This window comes from Mustelus asterias, chromosome 10 (genome assembly GCF_964213995.1).
Source record: "Mustelus asterias chromosome 10, sMusAst1.hap1.1, whole genome shotgun sequence".
Lineage (NCBI taxonomy): Eukaryota > Metazoa > Chordata > Chondrichthyes > Carcharhiniformes > Triakidae > Mustelus > Mustelus asterias.
Genome location: NC_135810.1, coordinates 4,788,352 through 4,815,915, shown reverse-complemented (window position 1 = coordinate 4,815,915; position 27,564 = coordinate 4,788,352). Strand labels below are relative to the sequence as shown.

The 27,564-nt window shown below is 44.9% G+C and overlaps 1 protein-coding gene across 1 annotated transcript in view; it reads right to left on the bottom strand.

Moving 5' to 3' along the window:
• LOC144499997 (solute carrier family 15 member 1-like) overlaps positions 1–27,564 on the bottom strand; it is a 51,172-nt gene that overhangs the window by 14,648 nt on the left and 8,960 nt on the right. The window contains 12 exon segments of the mRNA XM_078222734.1: positions 2,459–2,581; positions 7,542–7,623; positions 10,165–10,253; positions 10,365–10,397; positions 10,494–10,538; positions 13,254–13,343; positions 16,238–16,324; positions 18,192–18,274; positions 19,333–19,413; positions 21,677–21,767; positions 23,330–23,429; positions 26,286–26,405. Coding sequence (XP_078078860.1) covers positions 2,459–2,581; positions 7,542–7,623; positions 10,165–10,253; positions 10,365–10,397; positions 10,494–10,538; positions 13,254–13,343; positions 16,238–16,324; positions 18,192–18,274; positions 19,333–19,413; positions 21,677–21,767; positions 23,330–23,429; positions 26,286–26,405 — 1,024 coding nt within the window.

Sequence of the window (27,564 nt, the reverse complement as noted above, 5' to 3'; positions counted from 1 at the left end):
TTCAGTAAAGGTCAAGTGGGTTTGAATCTCACTCCAGACACTTGAGGACAAAATTCTTGTGCTGAGGGAGTGCTGCACTATCAGAGGTGCTGCATTTCAGAATGACATGTTAAACTGAGACCTCATCTGCCCTCTCGAGTGATTTGAAAAGATTGCATAGCACTAATTTGAAGAAGGGCAGAGGAATTCTTTCTTGTGTCCTGGTCAATATTTTTCCCTCCTGCAATACCACTGAAGCAGAATATCTGGTAATCACATTGCTGTTTGAGTGATCTTACTGTGAGCAAATTGGCTGCTATATTTCTTGCATTGCAACAATGACAACACTTCCGAAGTACTTAATTGGCTGTGTACTGTTTTGGGACGTGGTGAGGTCATCAAAGGTGCTACAGTAACACCAGTCTTTTTTAACATGCTGATATACCGCTGTGCCTTCATGTTGCCTGGGATTCCTATCTAACATGTGAGCGCGATCTTACCAGCTCACCGCACCCATCAATCAGCGCGGCGAGCAGGAGACATAGCGTGAGGGGCGAATCGGATTGCTACTTTCCTGACCCTGTTTTATTGGTGAGACTGGCTTCAGGCCCAGAAAGGATGTGAAGCTCATTCGCATCATTGGGGCCGCACGGTGGCACAGTGGTTAGCACTGCTGCCTCACAGCGCCAAGGACCCAGGTTCAATTCCGGCCTTGGGTGACCGTCTGTGTGGAGTTTGCACGTTCTCCCCATGTCTGCGTGGGTTTCCTCCGGGTGCTCCGGTTTCCTCCCACAGTCCAAAGATGTGTGGGTTAGGTGGATTGGCCATGCTAAATTGCCCCTTAGTGTCCAAAGATGTGCCAGTTAGGTGGATTGGCCGTGCTAAATTGCCCCTTAGTGTCCAAAGATGTGCCAGTTAGGTGGATTGGCTATGTTATATTGCCCCTTAGTGTCTCTGGATGTGTAAGTTAGGGGGATTAGTGATTTGATTTGATTTGATTTATTATTGTCACATGTATTGCAATACAGTGAAAAGTATTGTTTCTTGCGCGCTATACAGACAAAGCATACTGTTCATAGAGAAGGAAAGGAGAGAGTGCAGAATGGGGTAAATATATGGCGATACCAGGATAGGGCCTAGATAAGATGCCCTATCAGAGTGTCAGTGCGGACACGATGGGCTGAATGGCCTCCTTCTGCACTGGAGGGATTCTATGATAAATTGTAGACAGGCAGCTATAATCGGGAATATCCTGTGTTCCCCTTGTAAGGTTGCCCAGGGAATGGACCTGGGCTACCAGGATTTGATGGTTTGAGTTATAAGGAGAGGCTGGATAGACGGGGACTTTTTTCTCTGGAGTGTAGGAGGCTTAGGAATCTTGTAGAGGTCTATAAAATAATGAGGGGCATAGATCAACCAGATAGTCAATAACTTTTCCCAAATGTAGGGAAGTCTAAAGCTAGAGGGCATATGTTTAAGTGAGAGGGGAGAGATACAAAAGGGCCCAGAGGGCCAATTGTTTCACACAGAGGGTGGTGAGTGTCTGGAACAAGCTGCCAGAGGTAGTAGTAGAGGTGGGTACAATTTTGTCTCCCTAACAGCACTGTGGGTGTACCTACACCACACAGACTGCCGCGATTCAAGAAGACAGCTCTCCAGCATCTTCTCAAAGGCAATTAGGGATGGGCAATAAATGCTGGCCTAGCCAACCAGGTCCATATCCTGTGAATAAACTACAAAGCAGTGGAAATAATTTCACATTTCATAAGGGAATTGAGAAAGGAAACACTTACACAGCTGTGGGTAAAAAGCAGAGCGAGTGAGGTGAATTGAATGGGTTTTTCTAACAGCTAGCACCGGTACGCCAGGCCAAATGGCCTCCTTCTGTGCTGCAATAGTCTGAGAAACTTTTATTTTATAAAATATTCGGAAGCAGTTGTGCCGATTGTGTTCTCTAAGTGGGTTAAGTAGCACACATCGCTGGAGAGAAAATCTTTATTTGAGTTATAAGGAGAAGCAGGATAGACTGGGACTTTTTTCTCTGGAGCGTAGGAGGTTTAGGGGCAATCGTATAGAGATTTATAAAATAATGAGGGGCACAGATCAGTTAGATCGTCAATGTCTTTTCCCAAAGGTAGGGGAGTTAAAACTAGAGGGCATAGGTTTAAGGTGAGAGGGGAGAGATACAAAAGGGTCCAGAGGGGAAATTTTTTCACACAGAGAGTGCTGAGTGTCTGGAACAAGCTGCCAGAGGTAGTAGTAGAGGCAGGTACAATTTTGTCTTTTAAAAAGCATTTAGACAGTTGCATAGGTAAGATGGGTATACAGGGGATTATGGGCCAAATGCGGGCAATTGGGACTAGCTTAGTGATTAAAACTGGGCGGCATGGACAAGTTGGGCTGAAGAGCCTGTTCCCATGCTGTAAACCTCTATGACTCTAAGTGTGACTGCTGGAAGGTACTTCATCATACTACATACCTCGGATGGTAACAGGGAATGAGACGGGGGAACTCCGGTTATTGTTACATTGATAGTTGACTTGTCAAAATTGATGAATCTAATTTGGCTCTGCTCACCAGTAGGGAAGGTCGGAAGGCTTTTCTGTAAGAGAAAGAGGGAAACTGCAGCTAGGAAACACAGCAACTGAGACAGACACATTTATACATGAGCATTAGTTTCCTCCACAACATCGATTGCAATAGTAGGGTGCAAAATTGGGCTCTTATTTTGTTTTAACACCTCAATGGCTAAAAGGAAAGCTTCCTTTAAAGGTGTCACAATGAGATCTCTGTTACAAATTTCAAAATGATCATTCTAGGCTTCATTCAAAGACAGAAGGAGGTAATTCAACCCATGGTATCCATGCTAGCTCTCTGTAGAGCAATCCAATCAGACCTATTGCCCTGCTCTATCACCAAAGTCCTGCAAGTCTATTTCCCTAAAGTACCCATCCAACTTCCTTTTGGAATTGTGAAGCAGCTGTGTTTAAGAACTAAATCGGATCTTGTGCACAACTAGAGATCTATAAAGATTTTTCCTTTAATCCACAAGGGCAGAATGGTCCCCTTCCATGCTGTAATCCCAAGGAAATTATTTTACTGGGATTCAGGATTCATAGTTTTACACAGAAGAAACAGCAAGTTTAGATTACAATGGCAAGATTGTTTGTAAGGAGGATAGGGGGAAAACAAAATTAAAGTTCATTTGTCACAAGTAAGGCTTACATTAACACTGCAGTTACTGTGAAAATCCCTGAGTCGCCACACCCTGGCACCTGTTTGGGTACACTGAGGGCGAATTTAGCATGGCCAATGCATCAAACCAACACATCTGTCGGATTGTGGAAGGAAACCAGAGCACCTGGAGGAAACCCATGCAGACTCAGGGAGAACGTACAAACTCCACATAGACAACAGCCCAAGCTGGGAATCGAACCCAGGTCCCTGGAGCTGTGGGGCAGCAGTGCTAACCAGTGTGCCACCATGCCAGCCCTGTGTAAAAGGTTAGCTTATATTCTGCTCAGCTTTGACCTAATCTAATTTTGAAGAACGATATGTTCTCACAAGTAAATAACTGCACAAGTAGAATGGCCTAATATTCGGGATTATTAAAAAATACAAAGAGTTATGATATTGTGTGAAAAGACAAGAAAAGCTGGGCCTTTCCCCCTTTTAGCAGACAAGGTTAAGGGGACAAAGGGCCGAATTGTACTGGCACAACCGACCGAGGTCTATACGATCCTGCCCAAGGCCAACGGAGAATGCCGTTCTCCGAGCCTTGCCCGCCCCCGGAATCAGGGTGGGTGTGCCGGTAAAATTCCGGCCAAAGAGTCAGAGACCAGATGACATTGTTCATTTTGTTCCTCTCTCCACAGATGCTGCCGGACCTACTGAGTATTCCCAGCAGTATTCCCAGCAGGGTGGCACGGTGGCACAGTGGTTAACACTGCTACCTCACAGTGCCAGGGACCCGAATTCGATTCCTGGTTTGGGTCACTGTCTGTGCAGAGTTTGCACATTCTCCCCGTGTCTGCGTGGGTTTCCTCCGGGTGTTCTGGCTTCCTCCCACAGTCCGAAAATCGTGCAGGTTAGGTGCATTGGCTGTGGTAAATTCTCCCTCAGTGTACCCGAGCAAGTGCCGGAGTGTAACGACTAGGGATTTTCACAGTAACTTCATTGCAGTGTTACTGTAAGCCTACTTATGACGTTAATAAATAAATGAACTTTAAACTTTCTGTTTTTATTTCAGATTTCCAGCATCCACTGGGCAGTACTTTGGACTTAACTAAAGTGAAGAGGAAATTTAATAGAGGGATTCAAAATGCATGAATGAATTTGATATGGTGAATAAAGGAGGTCCGGTAACCAGAACAACACAGACTTAACGTAATTGTCAAAAGAGGGGGAGAGATGAGGAGGATTTGTTCTTACACAGCGAGTAGTGCTGCCTGCAGAGTGGCAGATTCAACAGCAACTTTCAAAAGGAAATTAGATAAAAATGTGAAGGGGACTTTAACTTGCAGGGATTGCAGGCAAATGGGACTAATTGGACAACTCTTTCAAAGAACCGACACAGGTACAATGGACTGAATGGTCCTATGCTGTATCATTCAATGGTTGTATGATATGCGTGTATTTTAATGATCATTCATGTCATAGATCACAGAAAAAACAAGAGTTATTAGCGCATCCACACCATGCTGCAATTTACTTCAAACATCATACAAGACAGACCAAAGGGCAGATTTTCACCACTCCGTTCCTGAATAATGTCTAATACATGAATACATGGGTGGAAGGTAGGACACAAGTGGTCTTTAGTCCTTAGCCCGTATTCAGTTCCTGAATAACACTGCATCCAAACTTCCTTAGTGTCTTCCCAGGTGTGTGTACCTGTAGCATGTGAAGTGATGTAAACTCTTGGCAAATGGATGTTTTTGGATTTCCAAAAGGCGTTTGATAAGGTGCCTCACAAAAGGTTGCTGAAGAGGATTGGGTCACACGGAGTTGGGGGTAGGGTGTTAGCGTGGATTGGGGATTGGCTATCTGACAGGAAGCAGAGAGTCGGAATAAATGGGTGCTTTTCTGGTTGGCAGATGGTAACTAGTGGCGTGCCGCAGGGATCGGTACTGGGGCCTCAACTATTTACCATTTATATAGACGGTCTGGAGGAGGAGACTGAGTGTAGGGTAACAAAGTTTGCAGACGACACAAAGATAAGTGGAAAAGTGAATCGTGTGGAGGGCGTAGAAGGTCTGCAGAGAGATTTGGACAGGCTGAGTGAGTGGGCGAGGATCTGGCAGATGGAGTATAACGTTGACAAATGTAAGGTTATTCACTTTGGAGGAAATAATAACAAATTGGATTATTATCTAAATGGAATAAAATTACAACATGCTACTGTGCAAAGGGACCTGGGGGTCCTTGTGCATGAGATGCAAAAACCCAGTCTGCAGGTGCAACAGGTGATCAAGAAGGCAAATGGGATGTTGGCCTATATCGCAATGGGGATAGAATATAAAAGCAGAGATGTCTTGCTGCATCTGTACAGAGCATTGGTGAGGCCGCAGCTGGAATACTGTGTGCAGTATTGGTCCCCTTATTTGCGGAAGGATATATTGGCCTTGGAGGGAGTGCAGAGAAGGTTCACCAGGTTGATATCAGAGATGAGGGGTGTTGACTATGAGGAAAGACTGAGCAGATTGGGTTTGTACTCGTTGGAATTTAGAAGGCTGAGGGGGGATCTTATAGAGATCTAAAGATAATGAAGGGGCTGGATAGGGTAGAGGTGGAGAGATTCTTTCCACTTAGAAAGGAAGCTAGAACTAGAGGGCACAGCCTCAAAATAAAGGGGGGTCAGTTTAGGACAGAGTTGAGGAGGAACTTCTTCTCTCAGAGGGTGGTGAATCTCTGGAATTCTCTGCCCACTGAAGTGGTGGAGGCTACCTCGTTGAATATGTTTAAATCACGGATAGATGGATTCCTGATCGGTAAGGGAATTAGGGGTTATAGGGATCAGGCGGGTAAGTGGAATTGATCCACTTCAGATCAGCCATGATCTTACTGAATGGCGGGGCAGGCTCGAGGGGCTAGATGGCCTACTCCTGCTCCTATTTCTTATGTTCTTATGTTCTTAAATGGCCAGGAAGAAACCTCGCTGTTCGTGATGGCTGAAACATTGTGACGAGATATTTCCCAGGAGAGGCAAAAACAAGGGAAAAAAGTCCAGAGCATGTGGTTTTTGCACAGAGGTTTCCTCCTGTACAGTTGTTCCTGCTCTCCTGTCTGCTCGTCTCCTCAATGCTGCATTTCCCTGGATGAACAAAATTTCCAACTCTAGTTGGACATTATCCAGAAGGTCTCATCATGTGACCCGAGCCTCCGATGGCCCTGCCACTGCATCTTTGCAATTGGTCACCCAACAGGTCCATCCTCCCAGGACCCCGTCTTCCGACCTTAATCAGAAGACGTACAGACTCTTGGTTACCCAACTGGATAACTCTTCATCATCAGTCAAAGAACCTGTTCTTCTCTCCCTCACCTCCAATAATGTTATAACCAGTAAACAAAAACATTCAAAACGAATAAAAAGCTGTTGTTAAAATGTTTATCCATAAATGTATTCTTTCATGGGAAGTGAGTGCCGCTGGCTAGACCAGCATTTATTGCTCATCTCTAATTGTTCTTGAGAAGGTGGCGGTGAGCTGCCCTCTTAAGCCACTGCAGTCCTGTGGTTTAAGTACACCCACAGTGCTGTTAGGGAGGGAGTTCAGGATTTTATCCAATGATAGTGAAGGAACCGCGATATATTTCCAAGTCAGGATGGTGTATGCAGAGAGACCTTGCAGGTGGTGGTATTCCCAGGCATTGACTGTCCTCCTCGCTGGTAGAGGTTGTTGTTTTGGAAGGTGCTGTTGAAGGTCCCTTGTTTTCCTTGTTGCAGTGAGTCTTGTAGACGGCATGCCCTGCTGCCACTGTGCATCAGCGGTGGGGGGAATGGATGCTTGAGGTGGTGTACGGGGTGCCAATCAAGTGGGGCTGCTTTGTCCTGGATGGTGTCGAGCTTCTTGAGTGTTGATGGAGCTGCGCTCATCCAGGCAAGTGGAGAGTATTCCATCACACTCCTGACTTGTGCCTTATAGATGGTGGGCAGGCTTCGGGGAGTCAGGAGGTGGGTTACTGCCACAGGATTCCCAGCCTCTGACCTGCTTGTGTAGCCGCAGTAGTTATATGGCTGGGTCCAGTTCAAGTTCTGAGTTTTTCTCCTGTGTTTACTCCCGGCAATTTCCTTGATGTTAATTATTAAATCCTGAAGATTCCACGTTAACCCTGGCTGGTTGGCAACCCCCTGGCAATGTCTGCCACAGGACTGTCTTGTTCACTTTTGGATCCTGGCAGGAGACTCGGAGTCTGAGGTTGTTGTGCACCTTTGCTCCTAATTTGCTCCCTGAGATTGTCAGAGAGGTTTATTGGCCCCTTGTTACTCTGAAACTGAGAAGAACTTGAACCCAGCCCAACTGTTCTGAAAGTTACCATTCCAATTCCAATATTGTGGTACTCACATCAATTTCTATTTGTACCAAAGCAGCAGCAACAAATGCTAAAGCCGCAAGAAACATCCCGACTGTCATCTTTCTCAGGGGTCTGAAAACAAATCAAACAAAATGAAATGTTACATCAAACGTTACAGTAATGGAAACATTGTCCATAATGGTGTTTCCATATGCGAGCCATGACAGACTCTGTCAAGGCTCCAGGGTAAATTTTCCAGTCGTAATGGGAGGGATGGACAATTTGATGGACCATTGAAAGGTCAGTTGTTCTCGACCAGGGACCTCTGGTCTCTGGGTGGGCAGGACTGGAAAATCCTACCCAACCTTCTGCCTACTGTTAACTAAACTGTCATTGTATTTACTCTCTTTTCGCGGAGCAGACTCGATGGGCCGAATGGCCTAATCCTGCTTCTATGTCTTATGGTCTATGGTCTTTTTAGAATATTTTCCTGGACATTTGAGATGTCCAGTGCTTGTGAAAAGTGCAACATTAATGCAAGTCTTTCTTTTTCTTTAAATGTCCATGTTAAATATCAGTGGTTTAGGTAAAGTTTGATCCATTGTGTGTTGCAATTTTGGGAACTAATATTGAATGAGAGGTCACATGATGGTGGTCACTAGGGTTACAGAAAGTAAAAAAAAACAGATATTAAACAACGTTGGCAGTAACAATGTGAAAATTCATCCTTCTAAAAGCCTGTATAAAGGGAGTACTTCTATTTGTTTCCTCATTCTGACTGGGTCAGTGTGTCACCAGACAACTTTAGTGTGTTGGTCATTTACAAATTCGACACGACAGTATACTTGATTCCAGGAAACTTATATTTTTCCCAGCCAATCCAATCAAATGCTTAAAATGGAAATTCTATCGAAACAAAGATCTCTCTATACATTATATGGATTGTGTTCACATTGCAATAGTGCAAGTGAATTGGTAAGTTAAGATTAATGCACACACACATGCACGCACACACACACATGCACGCACACACACACATGCACACGCACACACACACACACAAGCACACTCACAGACACGCACACTTGCACACACGCACTTGCACACACGTACTCACACTCACGCACGCACATACGCAAAGTGGTTCCACAGGTAGGGCAATAGTCCCTGTATAATCTATCTTCTTACCAGTCAGTGTCAAACGACAACTTGCATTTATTGAGCATTTGGGGTGGCACAGTGGCACAGTGGTTAGCACTGCTGTCTCACAGCGCCAGGGACCCGGGTTCAATTCTGACCTCGGGTGTGGAGTTTGCACATTCTCCCCGTGTCAGCGTGGGTTTCCTCTGGGTGTTCAGGTTTCTTCCCACAGTCCAAAGATGTGCGGTTTATGTTGATTGGCCATACTAAATTGTCTCTTAGTGTCACGGGATTAGCAGGGTAAATATGTGGGGCTACAGGGTTAGGGCCTGAGTGGAATTGTGGTTGATGTAGACTCAATGGACCAAGTGGCCTCATTCTGCACTGTAGGGATTCCATGACCCTAAGATGCTTCACTGGGGAATTATTAGACAAAATTTGACACTAAGCTATATGAGGAGATAATAGGTTTTGAGGAGTGTCTTAAAGGAAGAGGTGGAGATATAGAAGGGCAGCGAAGTTTAGGGAGGGAATTCCAAAACTATGGCCCCGACAGCTAAAGGCACAGCCATCAAAGGGTGGAGTGGTTAAAATTGGGAATTCTAAAGGCAAAAACCGGAATTGGAGGTTGAAGAGATCTCGGAGGGTTGTGGGGCTGAATGAGGTCACAGAGGTAGGGAGGGGTGAGGCCACGGAGGGATTTGAACACAAGGTTGAGCCTTGACAGCCTCGCAGTCACCAGGAGTTTTAAAGTTTATTTATTAGTCATAAGTAGGCTTACATTAACACTGCAAGGAAGTTACTGTGAAAAACCCCTAGTCGCCACAGTCCGGCGCCTGTTCGGGTACACTGAGGGAGAATTTAGCATGGCCAATGCACCTAACCAGCACGTCTTTCAGACTGTGGGAAAGAAATTGTAATAAAGTTTTGGAGGCAGAAGTCCCTTCACCAAGATCCCTTTATTTACAAACTGTAACAGCAGTACACAGTGTGCTATCAGTTAGCAGTCTATCTCCGGGGTGGGGGCGGGGGGAGTTCATACTCCAATAGGCCAACCTCAATGGCCTAATTGAAGATATAAATAGGGATTGTACAAATGGCCAGAATTCATCGAATCCCTACAGTGCAGAAGGAGGCCATTCGGCCCATCAAGTCTGCACCAACAACAATCCCACCAGGTTCTATTCCCGTAACCCCTCATATTTACCCTGCTAATCCCCTGACACTAAGAGGTAATTTAGCATGGCCAATCAACCTAACCCGCACATCTTTGGACTGTGGGAGGAAACCGGAGCACCCAGAAGAAACCCACACAGACACGGGGAGAATTGGAGGAGCAGAGGAATCTCGGAGGATCATGGGTGGAGGAGGGTGGGGGGCGGGGGGGCAATCCACATCTCCATATTGGAGTTTGAGCCAATGGGTTCAACATCCACAGATCCCAGTTTGGTTTGTACCCTCATACTGTACCACTCCAGCTAGTCGGCCCAGAATCCTGAAAGGCCTATCGGTTTGGGGGAGCTTTATACTCACGTAAAGTTTAAATTGCATTTAGCAATCAATGGATAAACGATAACATCGACAACTGGAACCAAGATCAGAATCAGGATTGGGTTGACTGTCTGTACAAAGGTCAGAAACACAATGTCAATCAGATTGTGAGGCAGGAGAAGCAGCGACTGGCACCAACTTCATCATGAAGAATTATTTTATTTCAAAACTAAATTACATACCTGCATCTGATCAGGCTGAATGTCAAGGCCTCCCTAAAGTTAAAGAAATATTTCATTATAAGTATCAGTCCAGTAAAAACAAAATTAAATGTAAGCTGCGTAATGCTAAAGTTTTAATTAATATCTTACAAAATTTCCATTCATTCTGGTAGCTTGAAAGGTCCATCTTGACCCCTGTAAGGAAATCCACAATCATTAAAGATCACTGTTTTACCACGGAACGTAAATTAATTAGTTAAATTATATACAGACACGTAAGCACAAATCTAGACACCCAGTGCAGTACTGAGGGAGTGCGGGACTCTCAGAGGTGCGGCACGGTGGCACAGTGGTTAGCACTGCTGCCTCACAGCACCAGGGACCCGGGTTCGATTCCGGCCTTGGGTGACTGTGTGGAGTCTGCATGTTCTCCCCGTGTCTGCATGGGTTTCTTCCGGGTGCTCCAGTTTCCTCCCAAACTGCAAAGATGTGCGGATTAGGCTGATTGGCCATGTCAAATTGCCCCTTAGTGTCAGGAGGATTAGCAGGGTAAATACGTGGGGTTACGGGGAAAGGGCCTGGGTGGGACTGTGGTTGGTAGAGACTTGATGGGCCTAATTGCCTCTTTCTGCACTGCAGGGATTCTATGATTCTATGAGATACCATCCAGCAGATGAGATACTGAACAAAAGTTTTCCCTCTGTAGTGGACATGATAGATCTCATGGCACTGTTTCTGCAAGCTCAGAGATGACTCTTAGATGATGTGTCGCTCCTCTGGTGCCAGGGTCAAGGATGTCACTGTTTGGATGCAGAGCACCTGATGGGGGAGGGTGAACTGGCAATCGACATGGTCCACATTGGTACCAATGACATAGGCAGAAAGGGGGACATGTTCCTCCAGTCAGAATTTAGGGAGCTTGGCAGAAAATTGGCAAGAAGGACCTGAAAAATAGTATTCTCTGGATTATTCCAGGTACTATGTGCAAGTGAGTATAGAAATAGGAGGATGAAGCAGATGAATGCAAGCTGGAAAGATGTTGGCAGGAGAGAGGCTATAGATTCCTGGCACATTGGAACCTCCTCTTGAGAAGATAAGACCAGTACAGGTTGGAGGAGTTGCATTTAGAAAGAGCTTGACCTGAGTTCCTTGCAGGGCAATTTGCTGGAGTTCTTGGAGAGTGTTCAAACTAACTCAGCAGGGGTCTGGCAACCAGGTGATAATGATGTGGAGATGCCGGCGTTGGACTGGGGTAAGCACAGTAAGAAGTCTCACAACACCAGGTTAAAGTCCAACAGGTTTATTTGGTAGCAAATACCATAAGCTTTCGGAGCTTGCTGCTCCTTCGTCAGATGGATAATGTCAGAGAGGAATACCAAGGGGCACACAATACCAGGAGGAACAGATAGCACTAGAGCAGGGAATATTAAGTTACTAGATGGATTCAGAGCAAAGGAGAAAGTAATAAAGTTCAAATTAGGGTTACTGGTATGTGTGTGGGATGCTTGTGTACATAAGATTGGTGAGCCACACATGCCGAGTGGATACATGATGCTGTTGCTATAACAGAAACCTGGCTCAAAGGAGGACAGCACTGGGTGTTAAATATTCCGGAATTAGGAAAGATAGGGAAGGAGAGAGGCTGTCCCAGAGTGGGTCAAGGGTAGATACTATTTGGTTAGAAATAAGGAACAAAAAAGATGCATTGCCCAGTGTAGTCTATAGCCACCAACTAGTGGAAAAGATGTAAGGAGGCAAATTTGCGAAGAATTTACAATGAGGTGCAAGAGTTATAGAGAAGAATTTGAAAACACCCTGCTCCAACTCCCCAAAACAAGAGTTTCTGCATCTGAGAGTTTGTGTAGTGTAAATCTTCAAGAATGGATCCTAGAATACTCTCCCATTTCTCACACCATGTTATCTTCAATGCAATATAGCAACAACAGCCAGCATTATTATACAACTGTTGCATCACATGGCATTTCACAGGAGTAATTACCAAACAAAATTTGAAATCAAGCCTCATGGGAGATATTAAGGCAGGTGACGAAAAGCTTGGTGGAAGAAGAAGGGGAGGCAGTGGCGTAGTGGTATTGTCTCTGGGCTAGTAATCAAGAGACCCAGGGTAAAGCTCTGGGTTCCAAGTTCGAAACCCACCAAGGTAGAATGGGAAATTTAAATTCAATTTTTAAAAATCTGGAATTAAAAGTCTAAAGTTGACCATGAAACTGTTGTCAATTGTCATAAAAACCCATCTGGTTCAATAATGCCCTTTAGGGAAGGAAACCTGCTGTCCTTACCTGGTCTGGCCTACATGTGACTCTAGAGCCACAGCAATGTGGTTACTCTTAAATGCCCTCAGGGATGGGCAATAAATGCTGACCAGCCAGTGATACCCACATCCCATGACAAATGAAAAAAAGGTTTTATAGAACATCCTAAAAGTGGAGAAAGGTGAAGATATTTATGGAGGAGCCAGGGTAACTGATGGAAAGGCCTCCAATGATAGAGTGATGAATATTGGTGATGTGCAAGAGGGTGGAATTGCAGAAGTCTCCGAGGATTTTAGGGCCGGACAAGGTTACATTGGGGTGAGATGACGGAGGAATTTGAAAACAAGAATGAGGCCTCGTTGGACCAGGATTCAGTGCAGGCCAGCAAGGGTGATGGGTGAAGAGGACTTGGTCAGAATTAGGAGGAGCATATTCTACAACTGATCTTTGTATTCAATGGTGTCTTGTGCCATTGACCCATTCCTCAGCCAAGAGTCCACAACGACAGAATTGAGAGGAAGAAAATTGGTGCAGGAAGCAAATATACAGATAATCTTTGCTTCAGTTGGTTTTCTATCAACTGCTCAAGATACTATTTTTCATGGGTAACCTAAAGTAGGAAATGTTTATTTCTTACCTGCTGGTCAAATAAAGCCCAGAACATGGGCAGTGGGAGATACAGGAAGAACACTTTCAGCACCATCTTGACCTGAGCAATCAATTCTTTCTAAACCAGTTGAGAAAGAGAACAAGCGTGAGAACAAGGCAAATTGGTTCCCATCTGATCTGTATACTTCCCAAGATGTGATAAGACTTTGCCTGTTGACCATTGAGCTGGGTGGCATCAAACCCTTCGCAATAAGCAGGAGCTAAAGCTGAACACAACCTTTACGAGAATGCTAAACCCACTGGTTTAAATGCAATACTCCAGCTTAACCAGAAAGGACCGCTCACGCAATGCGTCTATTATTGATTTTAACAGTCTTACATGACTGCCGACATGTGCAGGCGACACGGTGGCACAGTGGTTAGCACTGCTGCCTCACAGCGCCAGGGACCCAGGTTCAATTCCCAGCTTGGGTCACTGTCTGTGCGGAGTCTGCACGTTCCCTCTATGTCTGTGTGGGTTTCCTCCGGGTGCTCCGGTTTCCTCCCATAGTCCAAAGGATGTGCTGGTTAGGTGCATTGGCCATGCTAAATTCTCCCTCAGTGTACCCAAACAAGTGCCGGAGTGTGATGACTCGGGGATTTTCACAGTAACTTCATTGCAGTGTTAATGTAAGCCTACTTGTGACACTAATAAATAAACTTTAATTTTGTTAGTTTATCCCCAGGGGGTTAAATTGCAGAATCACTCAGAAATCGAACCTGAAGCTGGTGGAAGCAATGACTAAGGCATTTCAAATTTAGCGTTTTATATAAACAAAATGGACAAAATTGAAGGGCAGAAAGAGACAACTGGGCCAGCAGCGCTGTTCCACATACTGAACACCGAGTTTGCACATTCTCTCCGTGTCTGTGTGGGTTTCCTCCGGATGCTCCGGTTTCCTCCCACACTTCAAAGATGTGCGGGTTAGGTTGATTGGTCATGCTAAATTGACCCCAGTGCTAGGGGTTCAGCAGAGTAAATATGTGGGTTTACGCAAATAGAGCCTGGGTGGGATTGTGGTCGGTGCAGACTCGAAGGGCTGAATGGCCTCCTTCTGCACTATAGGGACTCTATGATTCTATGTTAACCGTGACTACTTTAGGAGTTTCAACGCCCCAGCCCCCTCAAATTTAGCAGAACTGAAATAATACATGATGTTGCCCCTTTAAATCATGAATTAAAACATCAACACGTACAGTTATTAAACCGCAGCTTAAACATTGTGCTCAATTCCACTTAAAGAAAGTATGTCAAGGCCTTGGAAAGGGTGCAAAAGAGATGAGCCGCTTCAGTCATGTGGAGAGACTAAAGAAGCTGGGATTGTTCTCCTTAGAGCAAATAAAAATAAGGGAAGATTGAATGAAGGTGTTGGAAATAAGGGGAGGTGTTGATGGAGTGGATAGGGTGAAACTATTTCTACTGGTTACACATTACTGCCGCTTGTAGCTACTCTTAGCAGACTTGCTGACATGGTATGTCACACTTACTTGCGCCATCCCTACACATCCAATGTAGCCGCTCTGTGACATCCACCATCCAACTACACCTGTATCAACTCCTCATTCAGCTGCCCTCCATCTTACCCTCGAGAGAGATCTCTGTAGCTTTTTAGGTCTGATCAAACTGATATCTGATCCTAGGCCTGGGGTGGCACTGTCTACAGTGAACTGGGTGGACAAAAGGGCCTGAAGTGGGAGAACTGTCTGATGAAGCCATATCAGGGAGTGAGCTTGAGTTCAGTGCCTCCATGGGGTTTGGATGGGAGCTCCACATTGCCGGGTCATTATGTTCACCTAACCCCCGGTGAACACAGGAAAAGTGGATCAATCTGGATCCAAGTGTCAGGTTCCCCGAAAGACTGGGATCACCATGTCCGGTTCAATGTCCACAGGACTGGAAACAAAGAACCTTCATGGTGATGGGTTAGCTACATAAAGGACTAATTGAGCCCTGACATAGTGTGGCACGGTGGCACAGTGGTCAGCACTGCTGCCTCACAGCACCAGGGACCCGGGTTCAATTCTGGCTTTGGGTGACTGTGCGGAGTTTGCACGTTCTCCCCGTGTCTGCGTGGGTTTCCTCTGGGTGCTCCGGTTTCCTCCCACACTCCAAAGATGTGTGGGTTAGCTGGCTGTGCCATGCTAAATTGCCCCTTGGTGTCCCAAGGTGTGTAGGTTAAGGGGATTAGTGGGGTAAATGCATGGGGATAGGGCAAGGGAGAGCCCCAGGCAAACATGCTCTGTCGAAGAGTCAGTGCAGACTCGATGGGCTGAATGGTCTCCTTCTGCACTGTAGGGATTCTATGATTCTATGGTGTTTGGAAACAAAGGTAAGTTCCAAGGTTTAGGACCACTGTAAACATTTATCCCAGTGCAGAGAATACTGATTGGGTATTACCCTATAACTCAGCGATGGCCAAAGACAGGACTCTCCTGTATGACCACAGCAAAGATGGACGCTGCCATTTGATTGGACACAAATGTAATGTAATTCTCAAAATAAGCAGAGGAGAGAAGAGACTTTTTTAATGCAGAGATTTGTTGCGATCCGAAATGCGCTGCCTGAAAGGACAGTGGTGTAATAAGTCCTCGGAGGCGGAAGTCCCTTCACTAAAGTTCCTTTATTTCCAAGATCCAATAACACTATGGAGTGCTCTCAATGTGCTGTCTCCATTCAGAGTGCCAGAGGAATTGACACGCCTGTTTACGAACAGAGCATGGGGCTCCCTGATTGGACCATCAATTTGGCTCTTAATCAGGGAGCTCATATTCAAGCAGACCAACCTCAATTGTCTGATTAAAATTGTTACAGGTGGAAGCAGATTTAATGAGAGTGTTCAAAAAGGAATTGGATAAATACTTGAAGGTGAAAATATTTGTAAGACTATGAGTTAGAGTGTTGCATAGGCACAGCAGTCTGATTCACGATTAGAAGAAACTACTATGGAAGAAAAGCTCAACCTACAAACTCACATTATATTTCTCTGTAGCCCAATCCATGAAATGTTCCCGTTTAGGATATTGCTCACTACGATGCCTGAATCTGTTTTTGATCGCAAACTGTTGAAAAGAAACCAATAATTGGTAAATATTATTGACAATATCACGTAGGATTGTAATAGCATGCCAAGGAAAAGCTAACATATGTCTAGCACTTATTCATACCTAACCCACATCAAGAGAATGCTGTTAATGGGAGGAAGGGGAACACGGTAAGTCCACGTGTCTTTGGTGAGACATGGGTTGAAGTATTTAATGATCTCACATGTTGAATTTCCAATCCCAGTTTTCCTCCATGTTTGGGATTGGGAATTCAAAGGAATATAAGGGATGTCTCCAGACATCAGGGATAAACTGCTCACCTAAAGTCCTACCTCTGGAGACTCCTACTTTGAACACAGAGAATTTTGCATTTTTTGAGTACAGGAACAGGCCATTCTGCCGAACTGGTCTCTGAGGCTTCTGCTATACCAGACAATAGCGTTGATATGGAACTACCTGTACTTTCACAAGTTAGAGAGTAGCCAGCATTCTCTCAGTCATTGAGAAGTCTCAGACGTTTGAGACTCAATGAACAAACAGAGGAAATGGAAAGTATGTTTAAATAAAGGCTGATGTAGCGTTTCTGGGAATTATGGCCAGAATTCTCCGGTCTCGTCAGCCCCACTACCACTGTCAGCGAGAACGGAGTATTTGGCGCTCAGCCAAAACTCCATTCACTGCAGCGGGACTGGAGAATCCCAGCCACAGGCGAAGTTGGGGAATCCCAGCTGCGGGTGAGGTTGGAGAATCCCAGTCGCGGGCGAGGTCGGAGAATCCCAGCCGCGGGATGAGGTCGGAGAATCCCAGCCAATATCTCAAACCCGATGTGCAAGGATGCAGGATTTGGTTCCTAAGAGAGCCAGTCTACTTGTAGAATTGTCATTTACAAGAGAATGATAGGATGTTATATCCTGTTTTGTCCTGCATTAATTACTCAAAGGCTTAGACCAATGATCAAAAGACATGAGTTCTCAAATCCCACCATTGTAGTGGGGGATTTTAAATTCAGTTAACTAAATAAATTTAGGATTATAAAAAGCTACCCTTATTAAGGGTGACTATACAGCTGCCAGATTGTCATTAAAAACAGCTGACTTACTATTATCTTTTGTTTAAGAACAAAGAACAAAGAACAAAGAACAATACAGCACAGGAACAGGCCCTTCGGCCCTCCAAGCCCGCGCCGCTCCCCGGTCCAGGATTGAATCCTGAATCCAGGATCCCCGCCCAATTTTCCAGCCTATCTACATACCAATATCCTATCCACCGAGCTGTCCCCCACAGCTACGATGCTTTGTTCATTACAACCTATTAACTCACCCCCACCCCCCCATTCCAGACCATGTGATCTCCAGGGAGAGGCGAAAACCCAGAGTGAAAAACCCCAGGGCCAATATGGGGAAAAAAAAATCTGGGAAATTCCTCTCCGACCCCCTGAGGCGATCGAAACGAGTCCAGGAGATCACAATGGCCCTGATCGGAAAATGCTTCCCAACCCTAGTCATTTCCACTTCCACGAGAAACAAGGAACAATTAGCCCGCGCCGCTCCCTGGTCCAAACTAGACCACTCTTTTGTATCCCTCCATTCCCACTCCGTTCATATAGCTGTCTAGGGAAGTAAGTTTACTGCCCTTTCTCAGTCTGTTCTGCATGTGACTCCAGACCCTCAGCAATGTAACTTTACTGCCCCCTTCAATGTCCTCGCAATTAAATAATAACAATCATTTTTGACCACATCAGTGGCACCCACTACCAATGAATGAATTGAAAAATAATATTGCCGCAAAAACTTTAAGACAAGCCAAATCTGTAAGCACCCATATCCTCCTCAGCCGTCCCACACCTGTCTGCTCTCTAGGTTGTCACTTCAGTTCTATCACTTACCGCAATACACTTGGAAACTTTAAGTATAATATTCCCCTGGGGAGTGGATTTCTTATACAAAGAACTTCCTCCGATAAATACAACTGAAATACATAACATAGCATGGTTATTGTTTCTGCTGGTACAAGATTAAATATATACATCCTGGAGGAAACCCACGCAGACACGGGGAGAACGTGCAAACTCTACACAGACAGTCACCCAAGCCGGGAATCGAACCCAGGTCCCTGGTACTGTGAGGCAGCATTGCTAACCACTGTGTCACTGTGCCGTCCCCACACTCCACCTATTAATTGGCCAACACATCCATCCCTGTGTGGCACTGCCTTCCTACGCCAGTTGGAAAGCCAATGATCCAAGTGGATGATGTTTGACTGTCAGCCAAACAGCCCTTTTCCCCCTATTTTCAATAATTTTATGTCTGGTGAAGAGGAATGTTCAAAGAAAATGGGCGGGATTTTCCAGCCTCGCTCGTCCCAAAATCGTAAAATCCCGCCCGAGGTCAATGGATCTTTCCATGGTCTGCTCCGATTTCCGTGGCCGACAGGGCGGTAGAATTCCGGCCAATATGTTTTCTTTAAAAATCCATTTTAACGCCCTGATGGTTTTTCTCCGTGGTCGCACACAGCCGTGTCCTGGAGGTTTGATCCTCAGTTGCTGGAGACTCTGAGGTTGTTCTGGAGGGTCGGCAACCCCTAAATTTCAAAGAGCTGGCACTGACGCGACAGAGTAAATCGTCTCTTTCTGTGCCGTGCCATTCTACAATTCTAAATGAGCAGATTCTAACAAAATGAAAAGAAGTCTGGCCTTTTTTTTTGTGAATGCTCCACATTTCTTTTCCTGGGTTTTGCTCTCCGGAGATTAATCTGTAATCCCTGGAGACTTCAGGGCAATCTGGAGGATTGAAGGCCCCATTGCATGCGCAACATTTCATGGAAGTGAATAGGTGTGGAAATGTTAGGCCGTGTGCCCATTATTCCCTGCTAGGTGCCGCCAGTGAGCAAAGGCTCCATGCGCATCCCCAACACGTGGAATGCAAGAACTGAAATTTTACCCAGTAGTTAATACTTATTTCTCACTTTCATACAGATTGTAGCAAGCTATTTCATTGTTTCTAGAGAAGGGAGTTTGTAAGACTTACTTAAAGCAACTGCCATCAGGGCAGCCGGGACTCCAAAGGCCACCGGGTAACAAGCCTGGGGGACGCGACCACATTTTTGACCTAAAATACGCAAAGTTATTGTTAGGGTCAGAAGAAAGGAATAATGAAAATGGACTGTCTCTTAAGGACTTACACGTAGAGGTCATGATTGAGATGTTCACAGGTAATAATAAAATTAACCGTGTGTTCGACTGTGGGGAAGAGAGCTAGAGACTGCAAGAAGATATTCAACAGACTGGGCAGATGGGCAGAGAGGTAGGAAATGGAATTCAATCCAGAGAGGGGTGAGGGAACGCATTTGAGAATGTCAAATGAGGGAATACATAATAAACGGACAGATACTGAGAAACGGTGAGGGTATGAGGGACCTTGGAATACAAGTCCCAGATCCCTGAAGGTCACAGGACAGGCAGATGAGGTGTTCAGGAAGGTTATACAGGATACATTCCACTTATTAGCCTATTACAAGAGAAGGGAAGGGAGGTTTTGCTCAAGGCATGACACAGTTCTGGTCATTATGTTACATGTAGAATGTGAGCACACTAAAGGGGAGGCTAAGGAGGAATGTTGGCAGGACTGGGGAATTTTAACTGCGAGGGAAGATTGCATCGTCTGTGATTGTTTTCTTTGGAACCCAGGAGGCTGAGAGCAGATTTAATTGAAAGGTACAAAATTATGAGGGGCCAGGATAGAGTGATAAGGACCGATTTCCATTGGCAGGGGACATGGATTCAAAGTAATCGGCAGAGGCAATGGAGAGGCAATGGCCTAGTGGCATTATTGCTAGACTATTATTCCAGAAACTCAGTAAATGTCCTGGGGACCCCTGGTTCAAATCCTACCATGGCAGATGGTGGAATTGGAATTCAATAAAAAATATCTGGAATTAAGAATCTACTGATGACCACGAAACCACTGTTGTAAAAACCCATCTGGTTCACTAATGTCTTTTTGGAAAGGAAATCTGCCATCCTTGCCTGGTCTGGCCTACATGAGACTCCAGAACCACAGCAATGTGGTTGACTCTTAACTGACCTCCAAAGGGCAAGTTGGGACACGCAATAAATGCTGGCCAGCCAGCGACGCCCATGTCCCATGAATGAATTAAAAAAAAAGAATTGGAGGGCAGTTAAGGAGAATATTTTTCACCCTGAGGATGGTGGAAGTCTGCAACTCACTGCCTGAAAAAGTGGCAGAGGTAGAAGTACTCTTCGCATTTAAAAACATACTTAGATATCCGCTTGAAGTGTTGTAACCTACAGGGCAATGGATCATGGGAAGGAAAATGGGATGAGGCCAGATAACTCTTATTTTTAACCATGATGGGCTGAATGGCCTCTTCCTGTACCATAGGTTTTCTATGTTTTTGTATTCCTATCTAATGGTATGCTGGTTTTATATCTAGGGAGCCAGAATATAAAGAGATGGAAGTTAAATTCCAGCGGCATAAATCTCGTGGGAGAGACCATCGGGAGTAACTGCGTTCAGGCCAGGGCACTGAACCTCAGACCTTGGAGGGGGTGCAGCGTAGATTTACCAGTACAATACCGGAGTTAAGAGGGCTAAATTATGAGGTCAGGTTTCACAGACTGGCCTTGTATTCCCCTGAGTAGAGGAGATTATGGGGTGATCTAATGTAGATGATTAAAGAATTTTATAGGGTTGTTAGAGAGAATCAATTATTTCATCCAATCGGGGGGCGGCGGCGGGCGGGGGGGGGGGGGGGGGGGGCGGTGGAGGGGGGGCAGGGGGCATGCAGGGAGGGGGGTGGTTGGGGGCGAGTACTTGTGAGTGGGTAATTCTGGAACAAGGAGGCACAATCTTAAAATTAGAATCAGGACATTCTGGAGTGAAGCACTTCGTCGCACAAAGGTTGGTGGAAATCTCCAAAAATATCACTGAGGCTTGGGGTTCATTGGGAAAATTATAAAACTAATATTGATTGATGTTTGTTAGACCTGGATATTGAGGGTTAGGGGATCGAGATGGTTTGGTGGATACAGATTAGCCATGATCTAACTGAGTAACACAACAGGCTCCCAGGGCTGAATGGCCACCTCCTGTTCCAAATTCCCAATGTCAAAATTGAACTATCTGATAATGCCATTGGCTGTTGTGTTGGGTGGCATCACTAATGGACAGCGATAATAATTATGTGCAGAAATTAGGAGTGCACATTTGCCAAGTGATTGTGATTAATAACATCAATTTTCAATCAAAATGATGATCAACAAAGATTTTCATTGGTTTTTTGACAACAATTTTGCAATTTATGGTTTGACTTTGATACTAGCTCCAATGAGTGAAGCCAACTACTGCCTACCTCTCAAGATGGGAGTAATAATAGTAGAAATGAGACTTCCAGCATTGATTGACAAATAGAAAATTGAGAAGAACCTGCCCCTTTCTTTTACCTTTGGAGAGAGAAGAGAACATTGGCTTCAACAGCAGAAGCAACCAAAGGTACTTTGAGACATTTACAGAAATTCATGTTCACACTATAACGCAAGGACATTGTCACATCTCCCGTTATCATTTGCTGCCTGGATTTCGCTGCCAAAATGGTGGCAAGTTTAATGTACCTCGCCATTACTGAGACACCAATCTGCCAGCATCTTGCGTGTGAGGAAGAGAGTCTCCATGAGCTGTGAATCACCGCAAGCCACTGGCTGATTTGCTCTCCTTTGATTTTAACCTGACAATAACAACAGTTCACCCTTAATCACGCCATGAATTCCAAACGATTGCCTGTATTTGTGCATTAACCACTTGTTAAACTCACTGCAGAAAGGTACGGAGGTTGAGGGGAGACCTGATAGAAGTCTACAAGATTATGAGAGGCATGGACGGAGTGGATAGTCAGAAGCTTTTTCCCAGGGTGGAAAAGTCAATTACGAGGGGGCATAGGTTTAAGGTGCGAGGGGCAAGTTTTAAAAGAGATGTACGAGGCAGATTTTTTACACAGAGAGTGGTGGGTGCCTGGAACTCGTTGCCGGGGGAGGTAGTGGAAGCGGATACGGTAGTGACTTTTAAGGGGTGTCTTGACAAGTACATGAATGAGATGGGAATAGAGGGATATGGTCCCCAGAAGGGTAGGGGGTTTTAGTTAAGTCAGGCAACTCGGTCTGTGCAGGCTTGGAGGGCCGAAGGGCCTGTTCCTGTGCTGTAATTTTCTTTGTTCTTTGTACTTAACAGCGTAAGAATGCTTTTAACAAAGAGATTTATGTTCCTGTGATGCCACTCTATCTCCCCAGCCCAGAAAACAAACAATTGAAAATTGTTTTTAGAGATTTAATGCATAAAACATGTTTAAAATTTCCATTTTTTCTTAACTCTCTCCTAATCCAATCTCTCTTTCCCTCTCTTAATTTCACCTTCTGTCCTGGATTTGACTTTAATTCACCCAATTTCCTTTTCAATCGTTCCTTTGGTTCTTTCTCAATCCTTAAATCTCAGTGTTTTTTTTTATTCATTCGTGGGACATGGGTGGCTTGGCCAGCATTTATTGCCCATCCCTAGTTGCCCTTGAGAAGGTGGTGGTGAGCTGTCTTCTTGAGTAGCTGCAGTCCATGTGTTGTGGGTTGACCCACAATGCCGTTAGGGAGGGAATTCCAGGATTTTGACCCAACGACTGCGAAGGAACGGTGATATATTTCCAAATCAGGATGGTGAATGGCTTGGAGGGGAACTTGCAGGTGGTGGTGTTCCCATGTATCTGCTGCAGATAGACTATTGGTCCCACTGTTCACTGAGGTCTCAGATACCCCATTACCCTCACAGACCCGGCTAGTTATAGGGCAAACTGTTTTTGAGTTGTAGGATGCAGAACCAACAAGGCAGGTGTGTGATAACCACTCCAGTGAAGTCTGGACCAACATTTCTGGGCTTGAATAACATCTTTGCACAGCTGTTCCAGGAAAAATGTATTTCTAGCAATTTTCACATATGATAAAAATTAGCGAATATCCGTGTTTACCTGGTTGTCTTCAAACTGGTCTCCACCAAAAGCTGACACACAAGGCTTGATGCCACCAGTCCCCAAAGCAATAAGAATCAGACCGAGCATTGCCAAACCGCTGGAGGAAACAAAACCAACCGAATTATATCTTAATTTACAAACATTGACAGAATTTAATATCATCAGGTATTGCCCATGTCTTAGTGGATAGCAACCTTTCACCTGAGCCAGATGTTTATGCTTTCCATTCCCAATCCAGAGGTTTGAACACATATCTAAGGGAAGATATACTGGCATTGGAGTCAGTCCAGAGAAGGTTCACTAGGTTGAATCTGGATATGGAGAGATTTTCTTATGAGGAGAGATTGAGTAGGTTGGGCCTGTACTCATTGTAGTTTAGAAGAATGAGAGGTGACCTTATTGAGACATTTAGGATTTTCAGGGAGCTTGACAGGGTAGATGCTGAGAAGTTTTTTCCCTTACAGGAGAGTCCAAGACCAGAAGGCATAATCTCAGAGTAAGCCCATTTAAGACAGAGATGAAGAGGAATGTCTTCTCTCAGAGGGGAGTGAATCTGTGGAATTCTTTACCGCAGAGGGCTGTAGAGGCTGAACATTTAAGTATATTCAAAGCTGAGATAGACAGGGTTTTAATCAGTAAGGCAATCAAGGTTATGAAGATAAGGCGGGAAAGTGGAGTTGAGGATTAACACATCAGATCAGTCATGATCTCATTGAATGGCAGAGTAGACTCGATGGGCTGAATGGCCCATTTCTGCTCCTACGTTTTATAGTCCAAAATCCAGGCTGATACTCTCAGTGCAGCACTGAGGGAGAGCAACACTATCAGAGGCATTGTCTTTTGATTGAAACACTGAACCAAAGTCCTGTCTGCCCTCCTGGTGGCTGGCCCCTGTTTCGAAGGGGAGCAGAGGTGTTTTCCCTGGTGCCCTGGACAATGTTTATCCTTCAACCAACTGATCTGGTTATTATCATGTTGCAGTTTGTTGGAGCTTTCTGTGCAGGAATTGCTGGCATTGTTTCCCCCTTACCATAGTGATTCCACCATAAAAATACTGAACCAGCTGTAAAGTTAGGGTGCATTGACCCGAACAGGCGCCGGAGTGTGGCGACTGGGCGAATTTCACAGTCACTTCATTGCAGTGTTAATGTAAGCCTTACTTGTGACTAATAAATAAACTTTACTTTAAGTGCTTTGTAATGTCCTGCGATTGTGAAAGGTGTTTTATAAATTCAAGTCTTTCATCCTTAACTTACAGTATCTCAAATTATTGGCAAATCTCTCATTTCCGATTCCATCCCAGAACCATAGAATAGAACCATAGAATTCCGACAGTGCAGAGGGAGGCCATTCAGCCCATTGAATCTGCACCGACTCTCCAAAAGAGCATCCCACTCAGACCCGCCCCTCTCCGTAATCCTGTGCATTTCCCATGGCTGATTACCCCCTAACCTACACATCTTGGGACACTAAGGGACAATTTACTATGACCAATCCATCTAACCTGCACATCATAGATATTGGGTAGGACTTTACAGCCTCGCTTGTCCAGAAACCGGAAAATCCCACCCGAGGTCAACGGACCTTTCCATGGTCCATCCCTCACCCGCTCCGATTCCCGTGGCAGGCAGGACGGTAAAATTCCGGCCATTCACTTTGATTAAAATACAAAGTACCAATTTACTTTTTTTCAACATTCGCTCTCAGACCTTAAAGGAATGATAAATCTCAGTTACAGTAAATTATATTGGAAGTTACACTAAACATCATTCTTTAATTGATCAAAGAAAGACTAAAATATTCATAAAGCCAACAGCATCTGAACGTTGCCAGATATCCAGTGATAATAGGTTTAACCTAAATTACAACAAAAAATACATGGACCATTGCAGAGAAGAATTTACAAAACAAACAAGCCATTCACTCCAAACCTAGTCGATGCCAATGTTTCTGCTTCATGCAAGCCTCTTCCTACTCCTCTTCTTCACACCTGATCAACATATCCTTCTATTCTTTTCTCCCTCATGTGTTTACCTTGCTTTGCGTGAAATGCATCTATACTATTTCACCTGAATCACACCTTGTGGTGGAGGTCATGTGGCGCAGTGGGTAGCATCCCTGCCACTGAGCTGGAAGCTCTGGGTTCGAGTCCCACCCCAGGCCAAGGGAGGTGTGTTCATGCACCAAACAGGGCAATCTGCAACATCTGTCCAAACACGCCGATGGCTGGTGGTAAGAGCGGGAGAGGCTCCTGGTCAGCCACACTTGATGTGGAGTGGCGCACCCTCAAGATATAAGCCTCTGGTGACCATCTAGTGACCTGTCCCAGGAAAATCTCACTCCCTGTGGGGACAGAAGAAAAGTCTGCCTTGCGCACCACTAGGTGTGGGAAATGAAAACAACAACAACTCCCCTGGTAGCACCACATTTCACACATGCACCATCCCCAGCAAGTGGGAACATTGGCCGGAATTTTACCTGGGGCGGGCGAGGCTCGCAGAATGGAACTCTCCGTTGACCTCCGACGGGATTTTACGAGCCTCGCCTTAGTGAGGTTGTGAAATAGTGGCCATCATCTCTATGTCTACCTTATCAAACCTTCCTTCATTTTACAGCTTAACTCCGCAGTTTCTCCATTCTCAAGAAAAGAGGCCCAGACTGAGCAACCTTTCTTGATAATTCTAAACCCTCTGTTTCAGGATCATTTTTGTAAATCTTTGTTGCATATTTTCAGGCACTTCAAGATCATTATTATAATCTGGTCACCAGGACTGTACAGTGCTCCAGGTGTGTTCTCACCAAATTCAAGACTAGTTTGGTATGACTTCTCTGCTTTTCAATTCTATCACCTTCGAAATGAACTCCAGGTCTTGGCTTATTCTTTATGTTCTTGTGTTAATGCGCATCACCACTTTTAGTGTTACATTTTTATTGAGCAAGAGAATATACTCACACATGAAGGTTTAAGTTATTTGGATGTCCATCACTGTCATTATCTGACATATCTGCCACGGCACTGATTGATATCACCAACTGTCCAACTGTATAAACAATCGACAGGTAGATGATGGTTCTGTTATAAGGGAAAGTTAAAATTAATTGAGACAATAGCATAAGGAGGTTCAACTCTCCTAGTGCGCGGCTAAACACATGGCACAAACTGGTTATTAAAACTGTACACACTCTCATGGTCCCCATTTTAGTTGATTTGATTTATTATTGTCACATATATTGGTATATAGTGAAAAGTATTGTTTATCGTGCGCTATACAGGCAAAGCATACCGTTCATAGAGTACATAGGGGAGAAGGAAAGGAGAGGGTGCAGAATGTAGTGTTACAATCATAGCTAGGGTGTAGATAAAGATCAACTTAATAAAAGGTAGGTCCATTCAAAAGTCTGATGGCAGCAGGGAAGAAGCTGTTCTTGAGTTGGTACAGTACGAAGTTTCACAATACCAGGTTAAGATCCAACAGTTTATTTGGTATCACGAGCTTTCGGAGTGCTGCTCCTTCATCAGGTGAGTCACATTGATCTCCTGTTCTGGGAAAGAAAGGCCTTCACTACTCCGCTAGTAATAGGCCTAACTTTTTTCCCTAAATAATTTAGATAGGGCACTCATATACATACAGAAACCAGAGTAATGGGTTTACTCTTGAATGAACCCCGGTATTGCATTTTAAAAATATTCTTTCATGGGATGTGGGCATCGCTGTCAAGACCAACATTTATTGTCCATTCTAATTGCCCTTAAAATGTGTGGCATGCTAGGCTATTTCAGATAGCAATTAAGAGTCAACCATATTGCTGTGGATCTGGAGTCACATATGTAGAATCATACATTCCCTATAGTGCAGAAGGAGGCCATTCGTCCCATCAAGTCTACACCGACCACAACCTTACCCAGGCCCTATCCCATAACCCCACATATTTATCCTGCTAGTCTCCCTCACACTGAGGGGCAATTTAGCACATATTTGGAATGTGGGAGGAAACCGGAGCATCCGAGGGAGATACACGTAGACACGGGGAGAACATGCAACCTCCACACAAGACAGTGAGCTAGGGCTGGAATTTGAATCCAGGTTCCTGGCGCAGTGAGGCCAGCAATGCTAACCACTGTGCCACCATACCAGCCAGACCGGGTAAGGATGGTAGGTTTTCTGAAGGACATTAGTGAACCAAGTGAGTTTTTATGGTAATCAAAGATGGATTTGATTTATATACCAAAT